General features: G+C 31.9%; 2 protein-coding genes across 5 annotated transcripts in view; one reads left to right on the top strand and one right to left on the bottom strand.

The window, feature by feature from the left end:
• Positions 1–27,165, bottom strand: part of LOC115876501 (calcium release-activated calcium channel protein 1-like) — a 62,424-nt gene that overhangs the window by 10,215 nt on the left and 25,044 nt on the right. For 2 of the 3 annotated variants that reach the window (XM_030892342.1, XM_030892395.1), the window contains one exon: positions 3,105–3,245. In XM_030892342.1, the coding sequence (XP_030748202.1) occupies positions 3,105–3,245 (141 nt within the window). Of the gene's footprint in view, positions 1–3,104; positions 3,246–13,374; positions 13,456–27,165 lie in introns of those variants that run through there. The other variant, XM_030892470.1, reaches the window with a different exon arrangement.
• The window catches only part of LOC115876371, a 60,858-nt gene that overhangs the window by 25,142 nt on the left and 8,551 nt on the right, over positions 1–27,165 (top strand). Inside the window, exons 1-2 of one of the 2 annotated variants that reach the window (XM_030892225.1) lie at positions 11,850–11,869; positions 22,267–23,257. In XM_030892225.1, coding sequence (XP_030748085.1) covers positions 22,291–23,257 — 967 coding nt within the window. In that variant the 5' untranslated portion in view covers positions 11,850–11,869; positions 22,267–22,290. Of the gene's footprint in view, positions 1–11,849; positions 11,870–22,266; positions 23,258–27,165 lie in introns of those variants that run through there. The other variant, XM_030892156.1, reaches the window with a different exon arrangement.

The raw sequence follows: 27,165 nt of genomic DNA, 5'->3' as shown, positions 1-27,165 counted from the left end.
GGGTTGAGTTGACTTTTGTCGGTTATTGCTACTATTTGAGGAGTAAATAAAAAAAATCAGGGTTTTGTTTATGTGATTTGCGATTTGAGTGAAATATACATAATTTATCACGAATCAACCACAAAGTCAACCAAGGTTTAATCGTTACCACAGCCATATTCATTGCTATGCTAATAGCTCCATTATTTTCTTTTTTACAAACTAAAAACTCGATTATTTCTTTTGAATTACGCACCCAAAAATTAAATTAATAACATAATAATATGTGAAACCTGTACAGGGTGGGTCAAATTCGACGCTTTTAAATGGAAACACCCTTTTCTATAGGAGATAGACGAAAACTAATATCGGTGTCTGAAGCTCAATTTACATCAAAAACATGATGGTGAAAACCGCACATCAATATCTGTTACCGTTTCGGAGTTACGGGGTGTTTTTCAAAAATGTGCATTTTTAACAAATCGCTGTAACTTTTTTGCTATGGAAAATTTTGCATTTCTATGAAGACATTTCCAAAGTACCTTTTTACGTAGAATTTAATGGTTTAAGTATAATTTTTTTAAAATTAATAATTTAAGAGTTATCAACAGAAAAATTGATTTTTTATTTGGGACACTCTATATATTTTTAATTAACTGAAGAGAATTTAAAATTACCTTTCCAAAAATATAGCACACTTGATATTTTGTTATAACCCCCTTCGAAATACAGAATTTTTAAAAGCTCGCCACTTTTAACTAGTAGGCTTTGGACCCCTTATTGATGATATGCCTTTAATGGAACTCGAAAACATATTTTTCCAGCAAGACGACGCATCACCTCTGAACGCTGAAGTTATCAGCAAATTTTTGCAGCCAATTTCAAGAATAATTGGATAGCTAACCAAAATCTCAGCCGTTGGCCGTCGAGGCCGCCTGACTCAGTACCCATGGATCTAATCCTATGGATATATTTGCGGAAGAATAAAGGTCCCTTATTCTTCCGTATAATCTAGACAAGAATTAAAAATACTTAGCAGTTATGAGAGGGTATCTTTCACCCCCACTGAGTTAATGAATACCGCGAGAAATGTTCAAAAACTGCCCCGTCTGTCCATAACAGAAGACGGTCGATATGTCGAACACCTGTAGCAAAATCTCATGTCTTGGTTTACTACTTATTTTTATTGTTATTAGATATAGTTTAAATGCGTTGATGTTGGTTAAATATATTTTAAATTGTCATAAAATTCTGCATCTCTCATAGGAAATATTATTTTCGTATTAATTGATGCTCCCATCTAGAATTTTTTTGCATTACAGCCGGTGCCGTTCAAAGCCTACTTATTTAAAGCGGGCGAATTTTTATATACTCTATATCTCGAAGAGGAATCGAGCAAAATATCAGGTGTGTTATATTTTTGGAAAGGTAATTTTAAATTATTTTCAATAAAGTGAAAATATACAGGGTGTCCTATATAAAAAATCAAATTTTCTGTTAATAATTCTTAAATTATTAATTTAAAAAAAAACATACTTAAACCATTAAATTCTACGTAAAAAGTTGCTTTGGAAATGTTTTCATAAAAATACAAAATTTTCCATAGCAAAAAAGTTACAGCTATTTGTTAAAAATGCATATTTTTGAAAAACACCCCGTAACTCCGAAACGGTAACAGATATCGATATGCGGTTTTCACCATCTTGTTTTTGACAAAAATTGAGCTCCAGACACCGATATTAGTTTTTGTCTATCTCCTACAGTAAAGGGTGTTTCCATTTAAAAGCGTCGAATTTGACCCACCCTGTACATCTCCTTTCTTTGATCTACAGTGTGATTCAGGCTTACGAAAAAACTCTATATTAGGTTTGTTGTTTGTGAATTTCATTTCAATTTTTTCACATAATATGGGGGCAATGGTAACGCAGATTTTGAAAATGTTTGTGTCATACAGTTAACCGTTTGTTAACCATACAGTTAACCGTCGTTGTCAAACATAACCGTTTTTAGACTAAATTTACTGCTTATTTAGAGCCCTCTTAAAATTCTAAATTCGAAGAATTTTAAAAATTCTTAACAGGAAGTACTGTATAATAGTGTCTTCTTCAAAATTCGGTCTACCAAAATTTGCAATCTTGTTGAATATATACAGGGCAAGGCAGAACTAAATGTTGTATTTTTCTCCACTGTTTTCAATGGTACACCCTGTGTTTTGTATCATAACTGAACACGGTTTTGTTTAATCCTTTTGTATAATTAAGCACTTCCTATACCTAAAATCGATATTTAATGAGAAAATTGAGTTTTTTTTTAACTGAGTTAAAAAATATATGTTATTATATATTTAATATGGTAGAACCCACTTCGTTCTAATAAAAAATAATAGTAATAAGTAATTATAATTGAAAAAATTGCAATTTGTCGGAGGCAAGTTTACTAGTTTTCACTTTTAGTAAAAAATAACTAAGGCATATGTGAACATTAGTCAAAAAACAAAATTCTCAGGAGTCATTGTTCTGGCCGAAAAATGCTCTTGTAGGAAAATTTACTCACAAAATTATTGCACAGGGTGTTTTAAAATTAGCTCTTATTAACTCTTCGATTAACCCAAGTTTATAAAAACACTGAGTTTACCAATTAAAGTAGATATACATAGTTTGCAAAAAAAAATCATGAAAATAGAGCTAAAAATAAAAAAATATTTTTTAAAAAAATATTTTATTTCAACCAGTGGCGTCTGTACGGGTTTTACATTGAATATTTTTGGAGAAAAAAAATGGTAAATAATAAATTAGTAATCTATAATTTCCAATATTTAATTAGTTAATGTTAATCTGGTTTTAAAATTTAAATTAGCAAATACGCGGGTAAACATTATCCTACGACATAAAATACCCATATTTTAAACCAATTAATTCTAGTTTAATATACGTATACTTAGTGCAAATAATATTATAAATTCCAATTGATTATGAAAATAAATTCGAACAATGTTTACTAATTATTTTAATTTCTTTTAATATCGAAAAACCAATATTAAAAGCAGTACGGAGAAACCATGGTTTATTGTTGTGTTTGTTCAGTACTATCCGCAATTCGTTGAATATATTTTAATATGTACATACCCATGAATTGCTCAGCGTTCTTATATGTTGGGAATAGATTAAATCGCCAGAAGTGTTGTGTCTCTTCATTTTTCTCAAGTGGTTTCTGGGAACCGTCGAAAAATTGACTTGAGTACCTTGGTCCGCCTTCATATTGATACTCTGCAACAAAACAATAGATTTTTTTAAAACGTAATATGTTTTTATTATTGTTTAAGATGGATTATATCAAATGACTTAATCACCATTCTCAACATTTCTAAAACTAAAGCTTTGTCGTATAAAAACTCGCTGCAGCCTTTTGTACTTAACAACACCACCATTGACATGGTAAAATCTGTAAAATTCTTAGGACTTGTTGTAGACAATTCTCTAAAATAGGACATACATATCGACGCTTTGTCGAAAAATAAAGCTCTGTCTATTTTGCATTAAGATCTGTTTCTAAGGAGCTTAACTTGTCGGTGGCTAGAACTGTTTATTATGCACTTTTTGAGTCGTACCTCAGATATGCCCTTCCATTCTGGGGTACGTGTTGTGCGACTCAATTTGACCGCATTTTCAAGCTCCAGAAGAGAGCTGTTCGATATTGACTGGGACTAAACAGCAGAACTCATTGCCAGGACTTTTTAAAAAATTAAAAATATTAACTCTTCCTTCCTTATTTATATTTGAATCCTTTAAGCATGTATCAGCATCCCAAGAAAGGCCATCTCACACTTATCCACTCAGGAACGCCGAGCAAGATCTTTATCTACCTACCCCACGCACAGAGTTCAATATTATACAACTCGAAAAAATCACCTGCCATTTGAAGTCAAATCCATAACATCATTTTCTTCATTTCGCAAAGCATTGAAATCTTATTTACTAGACAAGGCTTTCTACGCCGTAAATGACATATAATAAATGCCACGAATGTTTGGGAGTGATTCATCGCTTGATGAAGTTAGAATCGACACGCGCGCTATCATTTTTACATTAAAAACGTAAATTTTTACCGCAGACGTAGGTTTTTAAAGGCCCGGTCTAATCATCTGCCTGCGCTCCTCCTACTTATTCTAAAATGTTAGCGTGATTGACAAAGACGATACTATATCGCGTTTCTTTGATTGATTCGTTTTTGTGCGTCAGTCCATTAGTGTGCTTGCAGTGCGGCATTGGGGCATTCCATTTTATATTTATAACCAAATATAAGTTTTGACAAGACTTTGACAGTTAAAACAACAAATTACAACAGATTATATATTGATTATTATAATGACTTGAAACGCCACGGCACTGGAATTAAGTTTTATGTGACCTTGAACAGATTAGTTCACATAGTAGCGACCGATAAATCACTCCCAAACATTCGTGGCGTTTACTATACATATTTTGATAATCGAATTTGATATTGTAAACACTGGTCTAATGGTGCGTTTAGACTTGAGCACGCACGCACTGATCCTCCGCGAATGCTCAAGTGTAAACGGCTGTGCGCGCACGCTCACTCTGATTCTGTCTGTGCGCGAGAAGCCGCGAACGTGAGCCGTCTGGTGTCGGTTTTTGGTCCGTGCTCAAAGGGATTTTATGTGTGCGCGAACGCTCAATTTAGACCGGCAATTTGTTTTGTCTGCGTTTGTGCGTGCGTGTGTAATTCTTTTCGTTTTCTTTATTAAAACTATGGAGTGGATCAATGAATCTTCGTTATTATTGATTGAAAAATATGAAAAGTTGCCTATATTATGGGATATTAAACATTCTTTGTATTATTAAAAAATCAAAAAAATATAACGCATGGCAAAACCTTGTAAATAAAATTAATATTGAATATGTCGATATTAATGAAATTGCTATTCTAAAATTTGTATCTTTTGTTCGTAATTTTTGGTGTTATTAAATTTTGTAAATATTCAAAGTCGGGCCTGGGGTGCAACTTTGTTCATGTTTCAAAGCGATAGCAAAGTAATTTGTAGCTTGATGCACTATGTTCAGTAGCAACATCGATTCGTAGCGATATTCTGATTTCTCGCTTTGTGGCGAGGCGACAGTCTAGACACGTGTGCAAGAGTGTGATAGTGATACCATATTTCGCAGTATTTGAGCGACAATAGTTTTGCAATGAACATAGTATCGATCTGGTTTTGACATCGCTTCTAAACGATCGGTTGCTAACTTGAACAAAGTTGCACCCCTGGTCATTCTTGTACAGTTTTTGAACTGATCATAGCCCTCCTCAGACACTAAGTTGTTGCAGTAAATTATATCGATTTCTAAAAATTTGGGTTTGCCACCAGCGACGATGTTTTCGATTTTTGTTCTTTTTAATAATTAAGCTGTGCATAACAATGACTGCAGCCTCGACTATTTCTTGGTCGTCCATTATTTTCGCCAACACAACTCTGCTGTGCGCGCACAAATGGATCACTTCATTCGTCGAAAAATAAGTTTTTAATTTGAACGGAGCCGAGAGCGCGAACGAATGCCGTGCGCGCACGCTCAGCTCGTGCGTGCTCAGGCCTAAACGCATCATAATATTTGCTATTACCCTTGATTATGTATAAAACAAGGCTATTACTATATTTACTATAAACTTTCAGAATATTTTTGAATCTTATTTTTATTAGCCGACCATACCGACAGGTATGGTAGGCTATTAAAATCGGCAAAAAAAAAGTTTTGTTAATTTCACTCAAAATTAGTTATTTGGGTCATAAATGACCTAAATACAAAATATTTTAATGGTGTCTGTCTGTCCGTCTGTCTGTCCGTCTGTCTGTCCGTCTGTCTGTCCGTCTGTAACACGATAACTCAAAAACCGATAAACCGATTTTAACCAAATTTGGCACAAAAATACTAGGGCACCCGAGAATCTGGCCATTAGTTTTTCGTGGGGTGGGGTTTGGTAAGGGGGTATGGGAGGGGGTTAAAAATTTTAAAAATCGTAACTCCAGAATTACAGTAGCTAGCGAAACGCGGTTTTCAATTTAAGATTAGGAATAATATTTGCAACAAAATTTGTAATAACATCAAAATCAGTCAAAGTCGCAGTTTTTGAGATAAAAAAAATATCAAGTATGGGCGGCTATACGTGCCTTCCGGCGCTAATTTTTTTTATTCTTTGAGATTATAAACATTTATAAATGTTTATTTTAAACAATGAGACTGACAATGTAATTTGTATACTTGTTTTGTATTCTCTTTTGTTTGTTTGTTTGTTTACTTTACCTTTGTCGACAAATTGTAAAATTTTTTGACAATAAAGGCATTTTAGAACCATTTTTAGAATTATTAGAACCCATTGGTGTATGAGGTTAGAAATAACTAAAAACATACAGAGCGATCAGCAATGCTTGAAATACATTATAAAACATTATTATTTTTATATGCATCCCCAACACTTGATTGCTTTTTGATTAGACGAATTTAATTTTAATCATTTGGCAACGATGATACATTTTTGACTTAACGCGCGTGCAATTAAACAAAATTGTATATTGTTTGTCTATAATAAAGCAATCAGTAGTACATAGTATATAAATTATCTATCTGGTTATTATTACTGCATTAATTTCACATGATTGTGAACATAATTCATTCTGTGACACGACAACTATAGTCCGGAAATGCATATCGAATCTATTACAGGATTCATAATAGTACGTATGGATTTACAATACGACAAAAAAATAAATAAATCAAATCTGTAGCCTTAAAATTAGTAATGCTATTGTTTATTATACTTCAGTTTTCAGATCTGCAAAACAAATAGATATAAGGTATTTCCTGAATTATTAAATATAGCATTGTTTTTTATATTATTTTTTTTTGTTTAAGTTCTTATAAAATTCTTGTATTATTCTTATTAAAATTCTTATAAATAATTTTAGCATGGTTGGTAAATATCATGATATTTATATAAATATCAAATATCGGATATATATCCAATATATATCTGATATATATCCGATATATATCAAGTTTTGATATTTATTTTTGTTTTTATTTTTTATGTAAAACTGCGTTTAGTATCAAGTAAAATTAAGAGCTCAAGCAAATATTTTTATTTCAATTTAATTATTGTTGCTTTACACATAATAGGAACAACATTTAAACAAAACTATATAAAAAAAATACAGAAATTCTAAAAAAATAAACAGAACTTCTAAAAAAATAAACAGGAATTCTAAAAAATAAACAGAAATTCTAAAATATAAACAGAAATTCTAAAAAATAAACGGAAATTCTAAAAAATAATCAGGAATTCTAAGAAATAAACGGAAATTCTAAAAAATAAACAGAAATTCTAAAATATAAACAGAAATTCTAAAAAATAAACGGAAATTCTAAAAAATAATCAGGAATTCTAAGAAATAAACGGAAATTCTAAAAAATAAACAGAAATTCAAAAAATAAACAGATATTCTAAAACTAACAACAAACAAATTTATATTTGATTTATTAGTTTATTAACATAATACTGCGTTTAGTATCAAGTAAAATTAAGAGCTCAAGCAAATATTTTTATTTCAATTTAATTATTGTTGCTTTGCACATAATAGGAACAACATTTAAACAAAACTATATAAAAAAAAATACAGAAATTCTAAAAAAATAAACAGAACTTCTAAAAAATAAACAAGAATTCTAAAAAATAAACATAAATTCTAAAATATAAACAGAAATTCTAAAAAATAAACGGAAATTCTAAAAAATAATCAGGAATTCTAAGAAATAAACGAAAATTCTAAAAAATAAGCAGAAATTCTAAAATATAAACAGAAATTCTAAAAAATAAACGGAAATTCTAAAAAATAATCAGGAATTCTAAGAAATAAACGGAAATTCTAAAAAATAAACAGAAATTCAAAAAATAAACAGATATTCTAAAACTAACAACAAACAAATTTATATTTGATTTATTAGTTTATTATTTTTTTTTTGATGATGATTTACCATTTTATTATTTATCATTAATAATAAAATGGTAAATCATCGTCAGATTCGTCAGAGTCAGAATCAATTGATACTGTTTCTGGCACAAGTTTTTGGTACATTTGAATTGTCCCAGATCCAATCAATATTATCTTTTTTGCTTTTTTCTTTCTGATTGTTGAGTTTTATTTTTTTTATAAATATCATGATATATATCAATGATATATATCCGATATACAGGGTGAGTTTCCTACGATGTTCTCTATGGGTATCTCGGAAATTACTGGAGATAGAGAGTCGGTTAAATGGGGAAAGAATTGCAGTTTTGCGGGGTCATAAATATGCGCCTTTCAGATTTTTGAAAAAGTTCATGGCTTACTGGATATTTCGAAAAAAACAAATTTCGGCTATTTTAAAAATTGTCCGTAATTCCATTATTAGCTATTTTAGACAAAAAGTTTTCAGATAAAAGTTGTAGATAATCACATCCTTAATGAGATTGTGTCCTCCGTTTTTTTCTAAAGCCTGTCATTTTTGACATATGATACAAACATATGTTTTTTTAAATGGAAAGCATAGTTGGCCATGACTTCATAAAAAGCGCCATTTTTTAAGCTTTTCAGCGATATAAACTATGATATGTTTTCTTTGAAAAATTACTGAGTTATAGCCAATTCTTATCATTTTAAAAAATTTACTTAGTTAGCCATGGAAACAAGTTTAAGTTAAATTTAGTTATAGCCAATTCTTATCTTTCTTGACTAAATTTACCTAGATTGCATATGATTTATTACATATTGATTTATTGCATTTTTATTCTGTTATGATTTATAACTTACAAAAAGTCAGAATATATTACTAAACGGTTCTTTGCAATTTACATTGCACAAACTAAAACTTAAAAAAAATAATATAACTACATACACTTTAAGTAATTTTAAAAAATGTTCAAAAAATCCGCCATTGTTTTGAGTTCCATCTTTTTAAAACTGAATTACTACCCACTGAGGGACCGGTCGACTTAATTAAACTTCTCTCGTACAGCGAGTGCCTCTCTTAATTCATAAGTTCTTTTGTAAACCTTATTGTTAACCATACCGCATAAAAAATCTGAAATGGATAGGTCAGGTGATCGAGAAGGCCCATGCAATTGGTCCACCTCTTGCTATCCCTGAGTTTGCATAATTATAATATAAATAATTTTTAACATTTCTTTCATTATGTGGAGGGGGGTATAATGAAAGTCATGTGGGAACCACTCTACTGATGCGTAAGTATCTACACGCTTTTCTTCATTTGAAAAATTCATATTTACAATTTTTGTTTATTTTAATTAACAAAGTTTGAATGTGACAACTTCACATTTCTGAGAGCAACGGCGATTGAACTTGTTTCCATGGCTAACTAAGTGAAATTGTTTAAAAATGATAAGAATTGGCTATAACTCAATAATTTTTTGAAGAAAACATATCATAGTTTATATCGCTGAAAAGCTTAAAAAATGGCGCTTTTTATGAAGTCATGGCCAACTACGGTTTCCATTTAAAAAACATATGTTTGTATCATATGTCAAAAATGACAGGCTTTAGAAAAGAACGGAGGACACAATATCATTAAGGATGTGATTATCTACAACTTTTATCTGAAAACTTTTTGTCTAAAATAGCTTAAAATGGAATTAGGGACAATTTTTAAAATAGCCGAAATTTGTTTTTTTCGAAATATCTAGTAAGCCATGAACTTTTTCAAAAATCTGAAAGGCGCATATTTTTGACCCCACAAAACTGCAATTCTTTCCCCATTTAACCGACACTTTATCTCCAGTAGTTTCCGAGATACCCATAGAGAACATCGTAGGAAACTCACCCTGTATATCATTGATATATATCATGCCAACCCTGAATTTTAGTGTAGGTTTTCTAATGATAATTGTGTTTATTGATATTAAAACATACAATGCGAATCTTGAATGTGAATTCAAAGTAATAATATGAATTGTATACTTGGTGTTTCACCGAGTACTACTTTCATTGATAGGATTTATATACAAATTTTTGGAAATGCCGTTCACAGATAAAGGAAATAAATTTAGATTGGAAAGCCCGTCAAAATATATAATTGTTTTGGGTCGCGACCGTTGTACGCGATCTGGCGCTGCTATATCGGTTCCTAAGAACAACCGCAAACAAGAACAGAAAGAATTTTCTCTTGTAAAAGTCAGAATCTTCAAAAACTATAAAATCTGGCAAAATTTAAACCGCCCTCATTGAAAAAATACCGAAAAGTGTTTAAAGTGTCCATTCTCAAAGTAATTATTGCTATCTTGTGAGTTTAATTTAAATTTTACTTACTCAAACCCGTGATAATTGTGAAAAAGTGGCATTTAAAAACTAAAAAACTGTATTGTGAACTGTGAACTGCAAAAACCATCGTGGATCGTGGCATAACATCGGCACATCGCACAGTGCTTCGTCCCATGGACAAAAATCAAAAAATAAGTTGAAATTTACTAATATCTGAATATATAATTTTATACTTATAGCAATGTTCAACCATCCTGTATATTATTTTTCATAAACAGCGTTTTTGTTAGCAAATATTTTCACTAAAAATAAATTTTGCGATCATTATCTCATCAGTGAAAAGAATAACATTCATAGTAGTTCTGTATATTATGGAGTTAAACGGGTACGTACTTAATTGAAAGCCACTATGGATATTGTTAAACAAGGCATGTACTTTAAATTTATTTCTAAACAAGTTCGTGATTGTTTAGTTTTTATTTATTTTTTAAGATGATTCTTAAATGGGTATAAAAATTTTACGTTTTCAAACTTCAAAAAGGCATTAAAAAAACATATCAAAACATATCGTATTTATTGAATATTTTTGTTGCCATATTCATATACTTTTAATTTTTGTATAGTTCATCTGCGTCTGCTTGCGACGAACTTTATTTTATAATACTTTACAGATGGAGTAAAATTGATAAGCAATGCCGATCTGGCTAATACTTGGCTTGATCATAAGGACAAGAACTCAAAATTATTTGTATTTCAAAAAATATGTTTTTATTAGATATTGATGAACCTTCCAGTCAAATGAGACACCACTTGTGCCTGAAAAAAGTCCACTATGTTGGAGCGAAACGTCGCATAAAAAAAGTGTCCATCTTTCAATTTATTATAAAATCTCATACCCAAGAAAAGGAAAAAATAATATATGGATATGGTCTATTAAAGAGGTAACTATTAACATCCGAACCCCTCATACCGACAAAATGAACAGTAACAACGCGAAAAAGTAACATATTAGAAAATGATGTACAGAAATATCTTATATGTGAGGATACTTCATCTACCTGTAATTTGGATACTATAAATTAGGAAGATTCTGTCAGCAGTGATTCTCCTGAATCAGAGTAGTTACGATCTATGCATTTTGTTGTCCTAAAGTAAATTTATAATATCTTAAGTTTTTCTTTTAATTAAATATAACTTTAATGTTTCTTTTTCATTAAAGAAAAACATTTTTATCTTATATTAGGCTTATATTGTAGGAATCATGTTCTAATGTTATTTCAATTCTTTTTTATCACAGAAATTTATTTAATACTTACACCGTTTTCATACTATAACTTATTATTTTCTTAGATGGAACACAGCTCCAACATTATTATTATTTATAAGATTTTTTTTCATAAACGTGGGACTAAGAACATCATCATTTAGTACAACGAGAGTACTCATCATTTGTGTCAAATAAACCTAGTTTGAATAAATTGTTTACAATAAAAGAGAAGTTTTGGATTTTTGTCCTCTAGAGCCATATGTTCGAAGCACTGTGCATCGGCTTCCAATGTTTCATAGGTATTTCACATACATGTCCTTATCTATACTAATATTACTAATATATAAAATCCTTAAGTGACTGACATACTGATTAATCACGATCCTGCTCAAACCACTCAACGTAAGAAGCTCAATTTTGGCATATAGGTTGATTCTAGGGTGTAGAGGTTCGATAAGAAGGGATTTTTCGAAATTCCAGTTCCAAGAGGGTGAAACCACCCCTCAAATATTACAATATTTTTTATTTAAAAAACGGTCAAGTTTCCGAAAAAATGCTTAAACAAGCAGGGCCGTATCTAGACCAACATTTCGGGGGGGGTTTGGCTTGGATGGGGGGGTACAAAAGCTGTTAGGAAAAACGCATAATAAAAAAATCGCTTTGGACTACACTCAAATCTTAATTCATCTTCTTCTTCTTCTTTTTTGTTTCGTTCTTGCTTACTTACTTAATGATCATTACTTTTTAAAAATTTTCAGCCATAATTTCGGGGGGGGTTTGAACCCCCAAAACACCCCCCCAGATACGGCCCTGTAAACAAGTATATTTTATTTTGTTTTTTACATAATTGAAGATTTTTTAAAAACGTATAGAGGGTGTTTCGAAAAATTTGGTCATTGATTAATCACGATCCTGTTTAAAGCGCTTGACGTAAAGAGCTGATTTTTGGAAAACAGATTGACTTTAGGGTGTAGAGGTTCGATAAGAAGGGATTTTTCTAAACTCGAATTCTAAGGAGGTGAAACTATCCCTCAAATATTAAAATATTTTTTATTTAAAAACCGGTGAGTTTTTCGGAAAAACTCTTAAACACGTATATATTTTATTTTGTTGTTTTACATATTTTAAGATTTTTTATAAATTTATACAGGGCGTTTCATAAAATATGACCATTGAGTAATCACGATTCTGCTTAAACTGCTTGACATTTAAAACTGATTTTTGGCAAACGGATTGACTGTGGGATGTAGAGGTTCTATAAGAAGGGGTTTCTCGAATCTCAAATTCCAAGAAGGTGAAAACGTCCCTCAAATATTACAATATTTGTTTTTTAAAAAACGGTTACTCTTTCGGGAAAACGCTTGGACAAGCATAATTTATTTGGTTTTTTTACATATTTTGAAATTTTTTAAAAAATCATACAGAGTGTTCCAAAAAGTTGGGTAATTTCTTAACCACGATTCTGCTTAAACTGCTTGACGTAAAAAGCTTATTTTTGGCAAACGGATTTTTCGAAAGTCAAATTCCAACGAGATGGAACTACCCCTCAAATATTACCAAGTTATATAATAATATCGCCATAAAGTTTTTTCCCATGCTGACATAAATGTGAGAAAATTTTATCCAGTTTGTATGTTAATGGAAATTCTTGCTTTCCTTTATCATCACCATTACAAATGATTAATTCGACGCGAACGAAGTCGCTGGTACATGCTAGTAACTGTATATACACCAACAAAACTAAATCGTGATAAGTACGAAAAACAAGAAAGTAAATGTTTTATTAACTAGCTATAGTATTTACCTGTTAAATTAAACGCGCGTTTAGTTAAATATTTGTTCACAGCACTTGAACCACACATATGAACCTCCTCACAAACTTTAACGGAATATTTAATTGTTAACCGGCTAACACCGACTCTTTAATCACAGTGATTTACCGGTAATTTTTCCTACGTAACACCCATGTGGGATTTTGTACAAAGTATATTTTCCACCACACGGTCCATTGTTCGATTATTACTATTAATAAACCGACAAACTATCGATATATGCATACGAATGATGTTCATGTGTGCTCACTTCATTAGTGAGTGGATGGTCACGATCGGAATTGTGTTATATAATTGGATTACAACGAACACCATGCAATTCTTCGAAACCATGGAGAATTATTAGATATACCAATGTAGTTTTTCACCACAACCAGATATATAAAAATCAAATAAAAATATTTTAGGATCTAACTTAGATATACAAAAAGAAAATTTAAATTGGAAATAAACTATCTAAAGATTTCTGCGTAACAAAGGGCCTTCGCCAGGGCTGCTGTGTATCTACAACGCTTTTTAAAATCTATGTTAAAAAGGCTTTGCTAAAGTGGAAACAAAAATGTTCGGGGATGGGCACACCCTTAACAGAGAGAACGGTACTTAGCCTACAGTTTGCAGACGATCAGGTAGTACTAGCAGGGGATAAAGAAGAAAGAAGACCCAGGACCCAGAATATATGACCAGTAAACTAAAAGAAATATATGTAGACTGGGGACTAACAATAAATATGGAAAAAACGAAATACTTGTGCATAGGAAGAGAAAATTGTAACCTACAACTGGAAAACTCAGAAGAAATGAAAGCCTGTGATGAATATGAATATTTACGGGTTACGTTTGATAAAACGGGTTCAGATGACAAAGAAATAAGAACAAGAACAAGAGTGATACAGGCACGAAAGGCAATTAATTGTTTGAATGGAATCCTCTGGAGCAAAAGTATTACGAAACGTAGGAAATACAATATACATATATACAGATTGAGTTTCCTACGATGTTCTCTATGGGTATCTCTGAAACTACTGGAGATAGAGAGTCGGTAAAATGGGGAAAGAATTGCAGTTTTGTGGGGTCATAAATATGCGCCTTTCATATTTTTGAAAAAGTTCATGGCTTACTATCTAGTAAGCCATAATATAATGTCTATTTCGAAAAAAAACAAATTTTGGCTATTTTAAAAATTGTCCATAATTCCATTATAATCTATTTTATAGACAAAAAGTTTCCAGATAAAAGTTGTATAGATAATCACATCCCTAATGAGTTTGTGTTCTCCAACTTTTTCTAAAGCCTGTCATTTTTGACATATGACACAAACATATGTTTTTTAAATGTAAACCATAGTTTTTTAACTTAATAACTTTACTTTTTTTTAGAACATAGGTAAATGAATCTTTTTAAAACTGAATTTTTAGCTATTCTCACAGAACGAACTAGGGGGGAGGGTGTCATAATGAAAGTCGTGTTGTTGGAACCCCTGTATTAATGCGCGAGTATCTAAATTTAACTTTTCTAAAGCGGCCCATACATTATCAAACAAATTGCGCAACAAAGCGATGCGCAACGTTGTGTTGCAAAACTGCATTACCCATGCACTTGATAAAATTTTGATCAAACTTTTTATTAAAAGTTGTGCATTGTTCGAGAAACAATCATATCCTCAGTTGCCATTGCGTCAGTTATTATCGTACATAACCTAGATGATGTCGATAAAATATGAAATCAAAAAACGAAAAAGAAAACAAAGAATTTGGATGAAAGAACTAAAATATTGCACAACGAAGCGCAACACACACATACACTATATAACGCGTTGCGCAAACAGTCCTATTGCACAAAAGAATTCAAACATTCTTGAACCTTATCAAACAATTGCGCAACGCATCAAACAGGACCATACATAGGCAACTCGTTGCGCAACAGCCTGTGTTGCGCAATTTGTTTGATAATGTATGGGCCGCTTAACATGTCTTGAAAACTGTTCTCTAAAAAACGTAAGTAACGTTCACCTGTCAACGTATCCTCGAAATTATGGCCAAGAAAAGTTGAACCTACAATAATCCTACACTCTTTTCTTCATTTGAAAAATTCATATTTACAATTTTTGTTTATTTTAATTTACAGAGTTTGGATGTGACAGTTTCACATTTGAGAGCAACGACGATTGAACTTGTTTCCATGGCTAATCAAGTGAAATTAGTCAAGAAAGATAAGAATTGGCTATAACTCAGTAATTTGGTGGAAAAAAACATATTATAGCTTATATCGCTAAAAAGCTTAAAAAATGGCGTTTTTATGAAGTCATGGCCAACTATGGTTTACATTTAAAAAAACATATGTTTGTGTCATATGTCAAAAATGACAGGCTTTAGAAAAAATCGGAGGACACAAACTCATTAGGGATGTGATTATCTACAACTTTTATCTGAAATTTTTTTGTCTAAAACAGATTATAATGGAGTAGTAGTATATAAGTTTTTTTCGAAATATCTAGTAAGCCATGGAATTTTTCAAAAATCTTAAAGGCGCATATTTATGACCCCACAAAACTGCAATTCTTTCCTCATTTAACCGACTCTCTATCTCCAGTAGTTTCCGAGATACCCATAGAGAACATCGTAGGAAACTCACCCTGTATATAACACTCTAATTAAAAGTAATTTGTTATACGGTTCAAAAACTTGGAGAATGACAGAAAAACATAAAAGGATAATAGAATCAACCAAAATGAATGCACTTAGAAGATCGGTCAGAGAATCCAGAACCGAGAGAGTGAGAAATGAAAATATCGCTTTGGACGAAAAAAATTGGACGCTTTTAAAGAGGAACACCTTTTTCTATAGGAGATAGATGAAAACTAATGTCGGTGTCTGGAGCTCAATTTTTATCAAAAACATGATGGTGAAAACCGCACGACGATATCTGTTACCGTTTATGAGTTACGGAGTGTTTTTCAAAAATGTGCATTTTTAACAAATCGCTGTAACTTTCTTGCTATGGAAAATTTTGTATTTTGATGAAAAAATTTTTGATGAAAACTTTTTACGTAGAATTTAATGGTTTAAGTATATTTTTTTTTAATTAATAATTTAAGAATTATCAACAGAAAATTTGATGTTTTATATGGGACATGATAAAAATCCATAAGAGAGCACTAAGTCCGGCGGCCTCGACGGCCAGCGGCTGTGATCTTGGTTAGCTAACCATTTATTCTAGAAATTGGCTGCAAAAGTTAGTAGATAACTTTAACGTTCTGAGGCGGTGCCTCGTCTTGCTGGAAAAATATGTTTTCGAGTTCTGTTAGGGATAGATCATCAATAAGGCGTCCAAAGCCGACTAGTTAAAAGTGGCGAACTTTTCAAAATTCTGTATTTCGAAGGGGATTATAACAAAATATCAAGTGTGCTATATTTTTAGAAAGGTAATTTTAAGTTCTTTTCATTTAATTAAAAATATACAGGGCGTCCCAAATAAAAAATCAATTTTTCTGTTGATAACTCTTAAACTATTAATTTAAAAAAAAATACTTAATTAAACCATTAAATTCTACGTAAAAAGGTGCTTTGGAAATGTTTTAATAGAAATAAAAAATTTTCCATTGCAAAAAAGTTACAGCAATTTGTTAAAAATGCACATTTTTGAAAAACACCCGGTAACTCCGAAACGATAACAGATATCGTTGTGCGGTTTTCACCATCATGTTTCTGATAAAAATGAAGCTCCAGACACCGATATTAGTTTTCGTCTATCTTCTATAGAAAAGAAGCCTTTCCCTTTGAAAGCGCCGAATTTGACTCACTCTGTACAACGAACGGATATAAATATCTATCTATAAAATTGGATACCAACTGCAAAAGCAAATAAAAACCGTGCTTAATTAATTAATAATGCTTTTTCAACGATGTTAAGCATTTTGCCGGTTTACATTTTTTGGCATTCCACCCATTTTTTTGGAATTACACATAACAGTTTTTGTCAATTATTTTGAAACGCCCTGTATAATTTAGTAAAGATGAATCGCACTAGTGAAAACTGATAAACGATTTATTACAGTGTTAAATAACCTTGACTCTTAATTTAATTTCGTTAAAGCAAAAAATTAACCCCTTTTTAGAAAAATAAAAATATACACTGCGGTCCCACTGATTTCGTAATGATTCAGACAGAATCAGTAACCAACAGTGCGTATAACGACGGAAATTGTGGTGACAATTTTATTAATAATAATCTCCCTGCTATTAAAATATTTACCATAAAGTTAGAATGACAATTTTTTTATTTATTAACTATAATTATTAAAATGGTTTTGCTATTTTTGACTTCATGGGGAGAGCACTCTGATATTATGTAACTATTTTTTTTTCGTTGTGGTATTTGATAATGCAGTGACTTCTAATAATCATTATTTTTAATTAATGAATAATAAAATTTTTGGGAATTTTCAATTCTTCCAATCTTTATAGACTTAACGTTAAGTAAAATTCAAAATTTGAAGTTTGTCAGACTTCTAGAAATACCTTAGAATTTTCATGGTCACTGTGGAAATTAAAAAACTTTGACTGGCGATAATTCATAGACTTAAAAGTTTATTACGTTGTACTGTTCGGGTCGCCCTCAGGGGTCGGGTAAAGCAGGTGTGTGGCCGAAGGAAATATATATTATATTTCAGAAATCTGCCTAAGGATTAGCCCGATCCTGTCGTGTTAAGCCACACCCAAAATTCCATACACACGTGCTTTGATTAAGGCTTGATTAAGGTTTGCAGAGCTTCAGCATTTGCCATAAAATAGCGAGCAATTTATAACAAAATCATATAAATTATATAAAAAAATCATATAAATTATATAACAAAATCATTTTAAATTATATATCACTGTAATCACAAAACTTCAATCTATTTCCGTATTGTAACGGAATTTTAAATTATCTCTTTATTTTAGAGAAAATTTAGTCTAAACATAAGGAATATTTTGTTGATGTTTGACCATCACAATCTTAAAAATAAAGAAGTTGTCTAAAAATGTGCTACAAAACGGATATAGTATAAAGCTCCGCGCGCACTGAATAGGTATCGGCGAGAGCGAGCGGCACGTAATTTTCAGTTTACGTTGAAATAAATGTAAGCCCGCGCACCGCATCAGATCGGTGCGCTCGGTGCGCTTCGAGCTATCGGCGTTACTCGCGCCATCAGGCGAAATCAGAGAATGCATGGGAGGGGGCGAATAGTCTACGCCGAGCGACTGTTTTTAGTGGAGCGGTTTTACATTAAACACGTCCGATGAATTATTAATCGAAAGTGTACGAGACCATATCATACTTAATATGCGGTTTCTTATAAAAATTTCTTACAAGCACGTAACCTATATTGTTTACTACACTTATTCAATAACTGAATTAGAAAACCTTCCGATTAAACCCATTTATTTCTCATCTCGTTTTGATTATCTCACATTATTTTGAAAATCGAATTTATATATCGTCAAAAAACTTATCATATTATTTAATTTTTGGTTTGTTTTGACGTTAGTAATAACAGCTGATAAATAGTCATCCTATGTTGATCGCTCCGTAAAAGGTACAAATAGAGAAAATAATATTTATGTTTGAATAAAATATTCGTACATATATCTACCGTATGATAGAAAAAACGGCGTCCAGTTGGATGGGAAATGACGATTGATGACATTTCCTATATAAATTTACATATAAAATGGCACCGACCTTCATTTCATGGTCATCGCTGATGCCGTTCCTTTTCGATAATACGGTACTATAAAAACTATTTATATTTTTTCTTTTTTCAATTTTCTTTGGTTTTTTTATTATATTTTAAGTTTTTAAAATCTTGGTTTTAAGTCAGTAGTGAATAAAACGAAACTTGTGTTTACATTTTGTTTAGTGATTGACGTTTCGACTAATTTTAATTCGGTCTTCTTTAGTATCTACAATATACAATACAATTTTATCACTAACAATGTGTTTAATATATAATTTTTTCTTACCACAAACGTAGAAAATGATTTATACGTATATTATAGATTCTGAGAAGACCGAATTAAAATTGGTCGAAACGTCAATCATTAAACAAAATGTAAACACAAGTTTCGTTTTATTTACTACTGACTTAAAACAAAGATTTTAAAAACTTAAAATAAAAGCTATATATAAATGTTTGTAATGACACTTATTTAGATTAAAAAACTAAAAATAGAAGTTTTATTTGACTATTTTTCATATCTAGCTTTGTTTTTAAAAAAACAAATTAAACTCTTTTGAATTATACCAAATTTGTTAAAATCGGTCAAGCTAAGAGTCATGTAGTATATTTTATCCCCATCTTCCACTCTATTTCACTAATTTTATGTGGTTTGTTAAGATCTAAATATATTAATGTGTGTTTGGTTAAGATCTAAATAATGTTAATTTCCATCATAAAGTATAAAATATAAAAAGTTGCATAAACATATAAATAGTAATAATACATTATAATTTTTTGAAATGCCGAATGAATTTGACTAAATTTGAATAAACCTCTCCTCGTCTATGCTCAAATTTATGCTGGTGACGTACTCTCGACCGCCGATCGTGCGACTCCAGTGCGCGGCTACAATCGACTTTCCGACCGGTGCGGTCGTGTCGGTCGCGCCGCTCGCACCGCTCGCTCTCGCCGATACCTATTCAGTGCGCGCAGAGCTTATTCCTTTATCTTTAATTTTCTTCTTCATTTTTGTAAAAATCCCTAGCCAGTTTTACATAAAACGTTAAATGCCGAACGCGTATTTTGCTACTTTTGCGACTCTAATGGTAAATATATACAGGGTGGCCCATCGAAAACGTTCATCACATACACATAAGTCACAGAACAGCTATCCAACAACTACCGCACCTGATCGTTCAACCTTGTGGCAAGTGAAAAAATGCGTCAACATCTAGAAATAATAAGGAAAAACAGCAAATTGGTCGAAGGAATTTATCCTTATCATTTACTCTGATAAATATTTAAATAAACTTTTCAAATTTCAATCCTTCATATTTTTTCAGTGACTCGACCGATTTTCAAAAGCGAAGCGGGAAAGTATAGAGAATAGAAAGCCCTTTTCATTGCGGTACGATTTGACCCCCCTTCCCATTTGAAAAAAATTGGGGGATGACACCCCCGCTTAGAGGGTTGAAGATTTTGCAATAATTTTAGGGGCAAAGGTTGTCCCCCTCACAAACAAAATTGACGTGTTTTCAAATTTTCTGAAAAAAAAATTTCCTTTTGCCGTTATGCCTTGCGGAACGTTTTCGATGGGCCACTCTGTATATATAAATGGGCTCTTAATGGTAAAAATTAGGACTCTTGCTATATCCACAACGAAGTTACAGAGGAATCAAACCTATGGTACAATAAAACTGTTCTAGACTTAGCAGATAATAAAATTTTATGCAATATAGTCTGTCCAACGAGAAGATCCTTGACAGTGATAGATGTGTCTGTCATTTTAATTTCAAAATAGTTTATTTTATATTACAAAGAAATAAGTTGGTACAACTGGAACTCATAGCGATATATTTAAAATTTGATTGACAAGATGACAAGTGATTACTTCAAAATATTGTGAAAAAAACTGTATAAAACTGAAAAAATGTAATCGAGTTATTTTATTTAATAAAAACGGTATGTGTTAATACAAAACAAACAAGAACAAGACACTACATACCAAAAAAATATAAAAAAGAACTATTATTTACTTTCAAGCTTTATGAAACTACCCGCATTTATGATTATATTTATCAATATAACTTATGTACAAATACAAATTTGTAATATTCCACAGGCATAAATAAAACAACATAGGTAAATACAACAAACTATTTTATTAATAATAACACCTACCAAATTTTATACCTTAAAGGTTGATTAATTAACTTTAATCTTAGTTTTTTTAAACCAGTACCTTTTGACATTATTTTTCTGCAGTACTAAAATCCATTATTTACCTATCGTGTAATGTCGATATTTTACAGCTACTCCAGTTTTTAGTATGTGTTTAGTTTGATCCTTATATACGAGATGGCACTTATCTACGACGAAATGGTATACAAACTTTATCGATGGCAACTTCATTGGTGTATAAGACTTTCTGCCTGGGCAGCGTGTATTAACCATAAACTGTGCTCTGGGTCTACAGTTAATTTTCACTCGATTTTTCCTCCACTTGACTTCAAAAGACACAAAACACACGTAATAATACGAATCAAAATGCATCATCTTCCGAAACGCAGGGTATTTAACAAAAGTTGACACAAAAATATAACCTATAATTTGGCAAGACTTTGACAAGCGTCAAAAATGACAAAAATCTAAAGGCGAGTTCATACGCATCGGCGTCCGTTTGTCGTTCATCGTTCCGTCAAACCATTAAAATTGAAATACGATCTGTCATTTTTTAAATAAACCAATAAAACTGGTTAAAAACAAGAAGACACGACGCATGACGGATTTATATTTAAACTCATCCATAGATAACTTAAAAATTATTAGAAACTTTTTTTAGTAAAATAAATAGATTGGTATGGGACGTCATCTGCTTTTCTTCTGTCATCGTCTGTCGAAATCTTACCTGAGAAAAAAAACAGAGTATACTAGTCCAGGATATGAATGCTTTTATAGTTTTATTGGACACCTACATACTAATTTATGCATCTCTAAGAATCCGAACTGTAAATAAATAAAAATAAAAGTTTTTCAAAAAATAGTACCGGATTGGTTTCAGGAACTCTTTAATTGTTTTTATGGTCTTATCCAATTAGCACCAACCTATTCAATAATTATCTGAACAAATATTTTCGTTTATACTTATTTCCGTATCTTTTTTTCAGATTTTCCTGGCTCACCTGCTACAAATGTCCGAGAGACATGTTTTGAGACATTTTTTCTTCGAAAATATTAACACCCTGAGGCAACACCACAATGTCGTAGAAGATTTTGAATCTTCCGCCGACTTTACGAGTCTACGTTTGGAAGAATATCACGATAAATTGAGTAAAACATCAGAATCAGATCTCAATAAAACTGGGAAAACACTAAGCTGTGATTTTGATAAAGTAGAAAATAGTTTTAGAGGATTTAGTAATGAGAATCTGTCCCAGTTCATATCTCTTACATCTAAAATAACTGAAGTTTGTGAAGAATTAGAATGTACGATAAATAGCTTGATTGAAAAGAAGCATCTGGAAGATCAAAACAATGATTATCATGATGCAGTCCGTTTAGAACTAGAAGAAACTATTCAGGAAGACGAATTGCTCGATAGTTCTCCAGAAAAAACGAACAGGGGTAGTGTAGAAAGTAATTTTAAAGGATTTTCCTGTACAGAGTTAACTGAATCCACTTCAGGAACAACTAGGTTAACAGAAGTATGTCAAAAATTTGAAAATACAATAAATAGTCTTGTTAAAAACAAACGTCTGAAAATAAACCGAGATGAAGAAGTAAATTTTTATGACATAGAATTAAAAGATATTAACAAAACTATCTCTGATAGTTCTAGTCCAGAAAATAATTTTAAAGGGCTTTCTCATAGGGATCTGGCACATTCCATATCTGGAACATACAGGGTGATGGAGGTTTGTCGAAAACTGGAAGATACGATTGACTGGTTGGTGGAAAACAAACATATAAGATCGAATGATGTAAAATCGAAGTATTGGACCAAGCAACAGGAACAAATTCTGAGTAAGCTGGAACTTAGTAGTATGGACTTGAAGGCCAGGAGTCGTCGGAAGTTAAAAAAAGAAAAACACAAGAAGAATGGGACTGTAACTGTTGAAAATGGCATCGAGACAAGTGAAGTCAAGGTGGAAAAATCAGGTAAAATTTTTTCTTATTGACATAGATCCAATTCTGCTTTATTCGTAGCTACAGGGGGTTGAAGTCAATATTTTTTCTTCCGAGTACTTTTAGCGATTCGAATGAAATTTTGACGGTAAAACTTAATATATGTGCGACATATTTTAATGCTAAAAAAGTGTCGATAAATTCATCAGGGACGTGCATCGTGCATGTTGGTTATGACTGGAATATTATTGCATGTTGGTTATGACTGGAAGCATGTACGCCACTGATTTTTTTCTCTTTTTAAAAATAGTGTAAACCGTTTAATGCCGATTAAGAAATGTCTCTTGATATTTTATCGATTTCAGCCTCCTTGATGAGATAAACGCAGTTTTATTAATTTACCAACAACTTTTAAAAAAATTTAACATTAACTTGCTCGAAATTTGGTATGTCGATAGATTGGACCAAGGCCAAGTGACAGTTAGTGTTGACGTAAGAAACGTCAAAAGTTGATGTCGTGCGATCGCGACCAAATTTGGTGGGTAGACTATGTGAGCGACGGTGCACACGAGTCCCACCTTGCAAAGTTGGATACGACGTTTCGTTTACATCTTCATCAAGGTGGGACTAAGGATTTGATATACTGAAACAAAATGTGGGTCGATTTCGGCATAATTGGGGACGGGCTTTAGGATGACGCCTTCGACGTTTCGAACCGAGCGATGCCTCTAAATGGACGGAATCATCAGGAATTTTCTTAATTATGGGTCGATTGGTACCAAACTCGGCTCGTTGATAGAGGTACCCGAATACAGACGGACCGACGGTCATTTTAATATAAATTTTGTGAAAGTGAAATAAAATTATTTATTAATTTTTTTTACTACTTCTTCAACATTTCAAACTACACTTTTTCAAACATGTCTACAAAAATAGCTGTTAGTAAGACGTTTTACCTCAAATATACGCACATAGTGCACACACAATTTTTTTTTTTTCAACTTACTTTACTTGTTAAGCATTACGCATTAAGTTACATCCCATACAGCACGTCCAAATGAAATTACGTTTCTACAAGGGAGACACATGAGAAACAAAATATGTTAAAGTGAACCTAAGTGTTCATCTAGTTCTAACATATACATATGAGATACACGCAGGTTTATATTGATAGAATTGTGTGATACAGTGTTTACTAGTTGTATACCGTATGCACTCAAGATTCTAAGGAGTTTTTGTAACGTAACAAATAATTATTAAAATGATGAAATCTGACGTCGGTATATGAGACATACAATGTATAAGTCATATGTATGTGTGATACTTCGTATCATAGTTGTGCCTATAGTACACACCTTGTAAAAATGTGACGTATACACATAATATAAATATCTATATAGACACTTTGTAATAGTGTACTGTTGTGTCTACATTCTAGCATAAAATGAAGGTGTGCGCACGCGCGGATAGCCTCAGCGTAGATACACCGACCAAGTGTATCTTATGTGTCCTCTCTCCTTTCTCCTTTCTAGGAGTGGTTTGTGTTAGCAGCCATTATTGTTTTATCATTCCGAAGCTCTATATAAATGTTCTGTTTATGTGTAGTTTAAAAGAGATTTTAAGGTAAGCACAAGTTTTTAATTACCTTGTTACACCTTCCTAAGAGTATTATTAATATTATAGCAGCGACTCTTCCCTTACTCGATACCTAATTTGCCAAATTTTGACTCCAATGAATGAAAACTCCAAATATTCTCGTATAATGATAAAGAGGTTAGCTCTGCAATATGATTTTTTTAATTTGGAAATAATAAAAATCTAAATGAACCAGAGAAACAAAAAATTTAAACACTTTAAAGAACTTCTTACACTGATATTCGGTAAGTTATTGATGGATCAATATACAGATATGTTTAATATTCAATAATCAGTTTCATATAAAATTTAAGGGTGAGATTGTTAATCTGGAAATAAAATACAACGAAGTCCAACAGAGTGTTCGATGAATGAGTATGCTAACAAACCAACTGCTTGGAGGGAAAAGATGAGAAAAAAATGACTAAACGAAGTCCACCAAATCGTGGCGAAATACCACTGTTTACCATTATAGTATGTTGTTATACTAGGTACCTACTTATATTTTTAATACATTTTGATACAACTTCTGTTCTTTTACTGTGTTTTCTTTTGGAAAATACAAAGTTTTGCCTTCCTAATTTTCGTTCTGAAAAGATATAATTGGGATCATTGAATAAATAATTCTTAAAAAGAACGAAAAGTTAGGCATCAAAACTTGTATTATTTCCTAAATTCGTTCATAAGAAGTAGTTTTATCTAGCACAAGATGTATATACGAAGCAAAATACATACGTATACACGCGGTAGTCACAACTGCAATGTGTAAACAGAGTTTAAACGTAATACACAAGCACTGTGTATCCTACGGCACACTGTGTATCCCTTACTTTGTGTATACGTAAATGCTATACTGTGGCTACATTGTGAGGCGGACGTTTAACCTTTGTGCATACGTGTTGAACTACAATGTGTAAACGTAGCATATTTACATCGGGGGAATTGTGTCACCCTGTGTCTGCATCTAATAATGTATACACATCGTAAATGTGATTTGATGTGCCGTATGGGATGAAGCATTCTTTTTGACATCGTCGTTTGCAAAAACGTCACTTATTCTACGGTAACTAGATTTTTAGAATAATTGATTATAAAGGAAAATCATATTTATATTAAAACTTTACAATTGAGGATTATAATTAATTTGATTAACGTTACTGGGAAACATGAGAAAATAATAAATTGCCGGAAATTTGAAGGCCTTCTATAAAAGTAATTGTGCATCAACAATTATAAGATATTAAAAATTTATATAGAATATATAGATCGACTTGTTAGTACTTGAAATTCCACATCTGTCTATTAGGTATATGAGGGAAAAGAAAATGTTTTTACACACCCAAATGCAAAAAACGCAACAGAACAATTTTTCGTCAATGTAATGTGTCATCCTATAAAATGTTGTTTCTCGTGTAATAAGGAAGATAATGGAGTAAATAAAAAAACTAAATGTAAAAAAAAGATAAGGCTAAAATGTGATTTCAATTTTAACTTGATACTGTAACTGATCAACTCTACAGGGTGTCACAAATTCTATTAAAAAAACACGTTATAATTGCTACACCCGGTATTAGTATAAAAAGGGTTCCTATCAAAATACAGTTAGTATAGCAACATTGTGGAAAGAATAACCTATCATTCAAAAGAAATCGTCCAAATCGGATAAGTGGTTTTGACAAAAACTTAACTTAAATTTTGGTTATTTTTTTGTGGTGCGTTAATTTATTGGGGAAGTGTATTTTTTTGGAGTGAAACTTTTTTTTGGGTGTAAAAATTCAAATTCGTGACACACGGCCTTGAATGATGACCGTGACGCACGAGCTAGTGAAGCACGTGAAGAAAAGTGATAACGGCAGTGTTGCCACCGCCACCCCATTCGGGGTGGATCTACCCCGCTATCTCGTGATAATCTACCTCGACGAAAAATAAGCTTGTGGCAACACTGGGTAACGATCTGTGCCATACGCGGCTAAGAAAATCACTATAATAAACTTAATACTCTACCAACTTTGATGTGATGTGTACTCATGGTACAAAGAATACAAGGTATGATATTGCGCAGGTTGGTCGCTACGTCACAGGTGATAACAGGCGCTATTGGTCAGCACGCTCCGCGCGCCAGTTCAAATCGTCAAGATATTGTTATAAACCTGTTTTTTTGTTTATATACCGTCATTGAATTATCGCTAAGCAAGTTACTGTGGAGCAGTGCGTAAGGAGTTGGGCTAGGAAGCGAGAGACCGGAGTTCGAATCTCGGCCGGGACATAACTTTTTATTTATTTTTTTAAATACTGTTGTATTCTAT

Source organism: Sitophilus oryzae, unplaced genomic scaffold (assembly GCF_002938485.1).
Source record: "Sitophilus oryzae breed Bouriz unplaced genomic scaffold, Soryzae_2.0 scaffold_1000_pilon_pilon, whole genome shotgun sequence".
Classification (NCBI taxonomy): domain Eukaryota; kingdom Metazoa; phylum Arthropoda; class Insecta; order Coleoptera; family Curculionidae; genus Sitophilus; species Sitophilus oryzae.
Note: the sequence above shows the minus strand (reverse complement) of the source record. Positions and strands in the feature narration are given on the sequence as shown.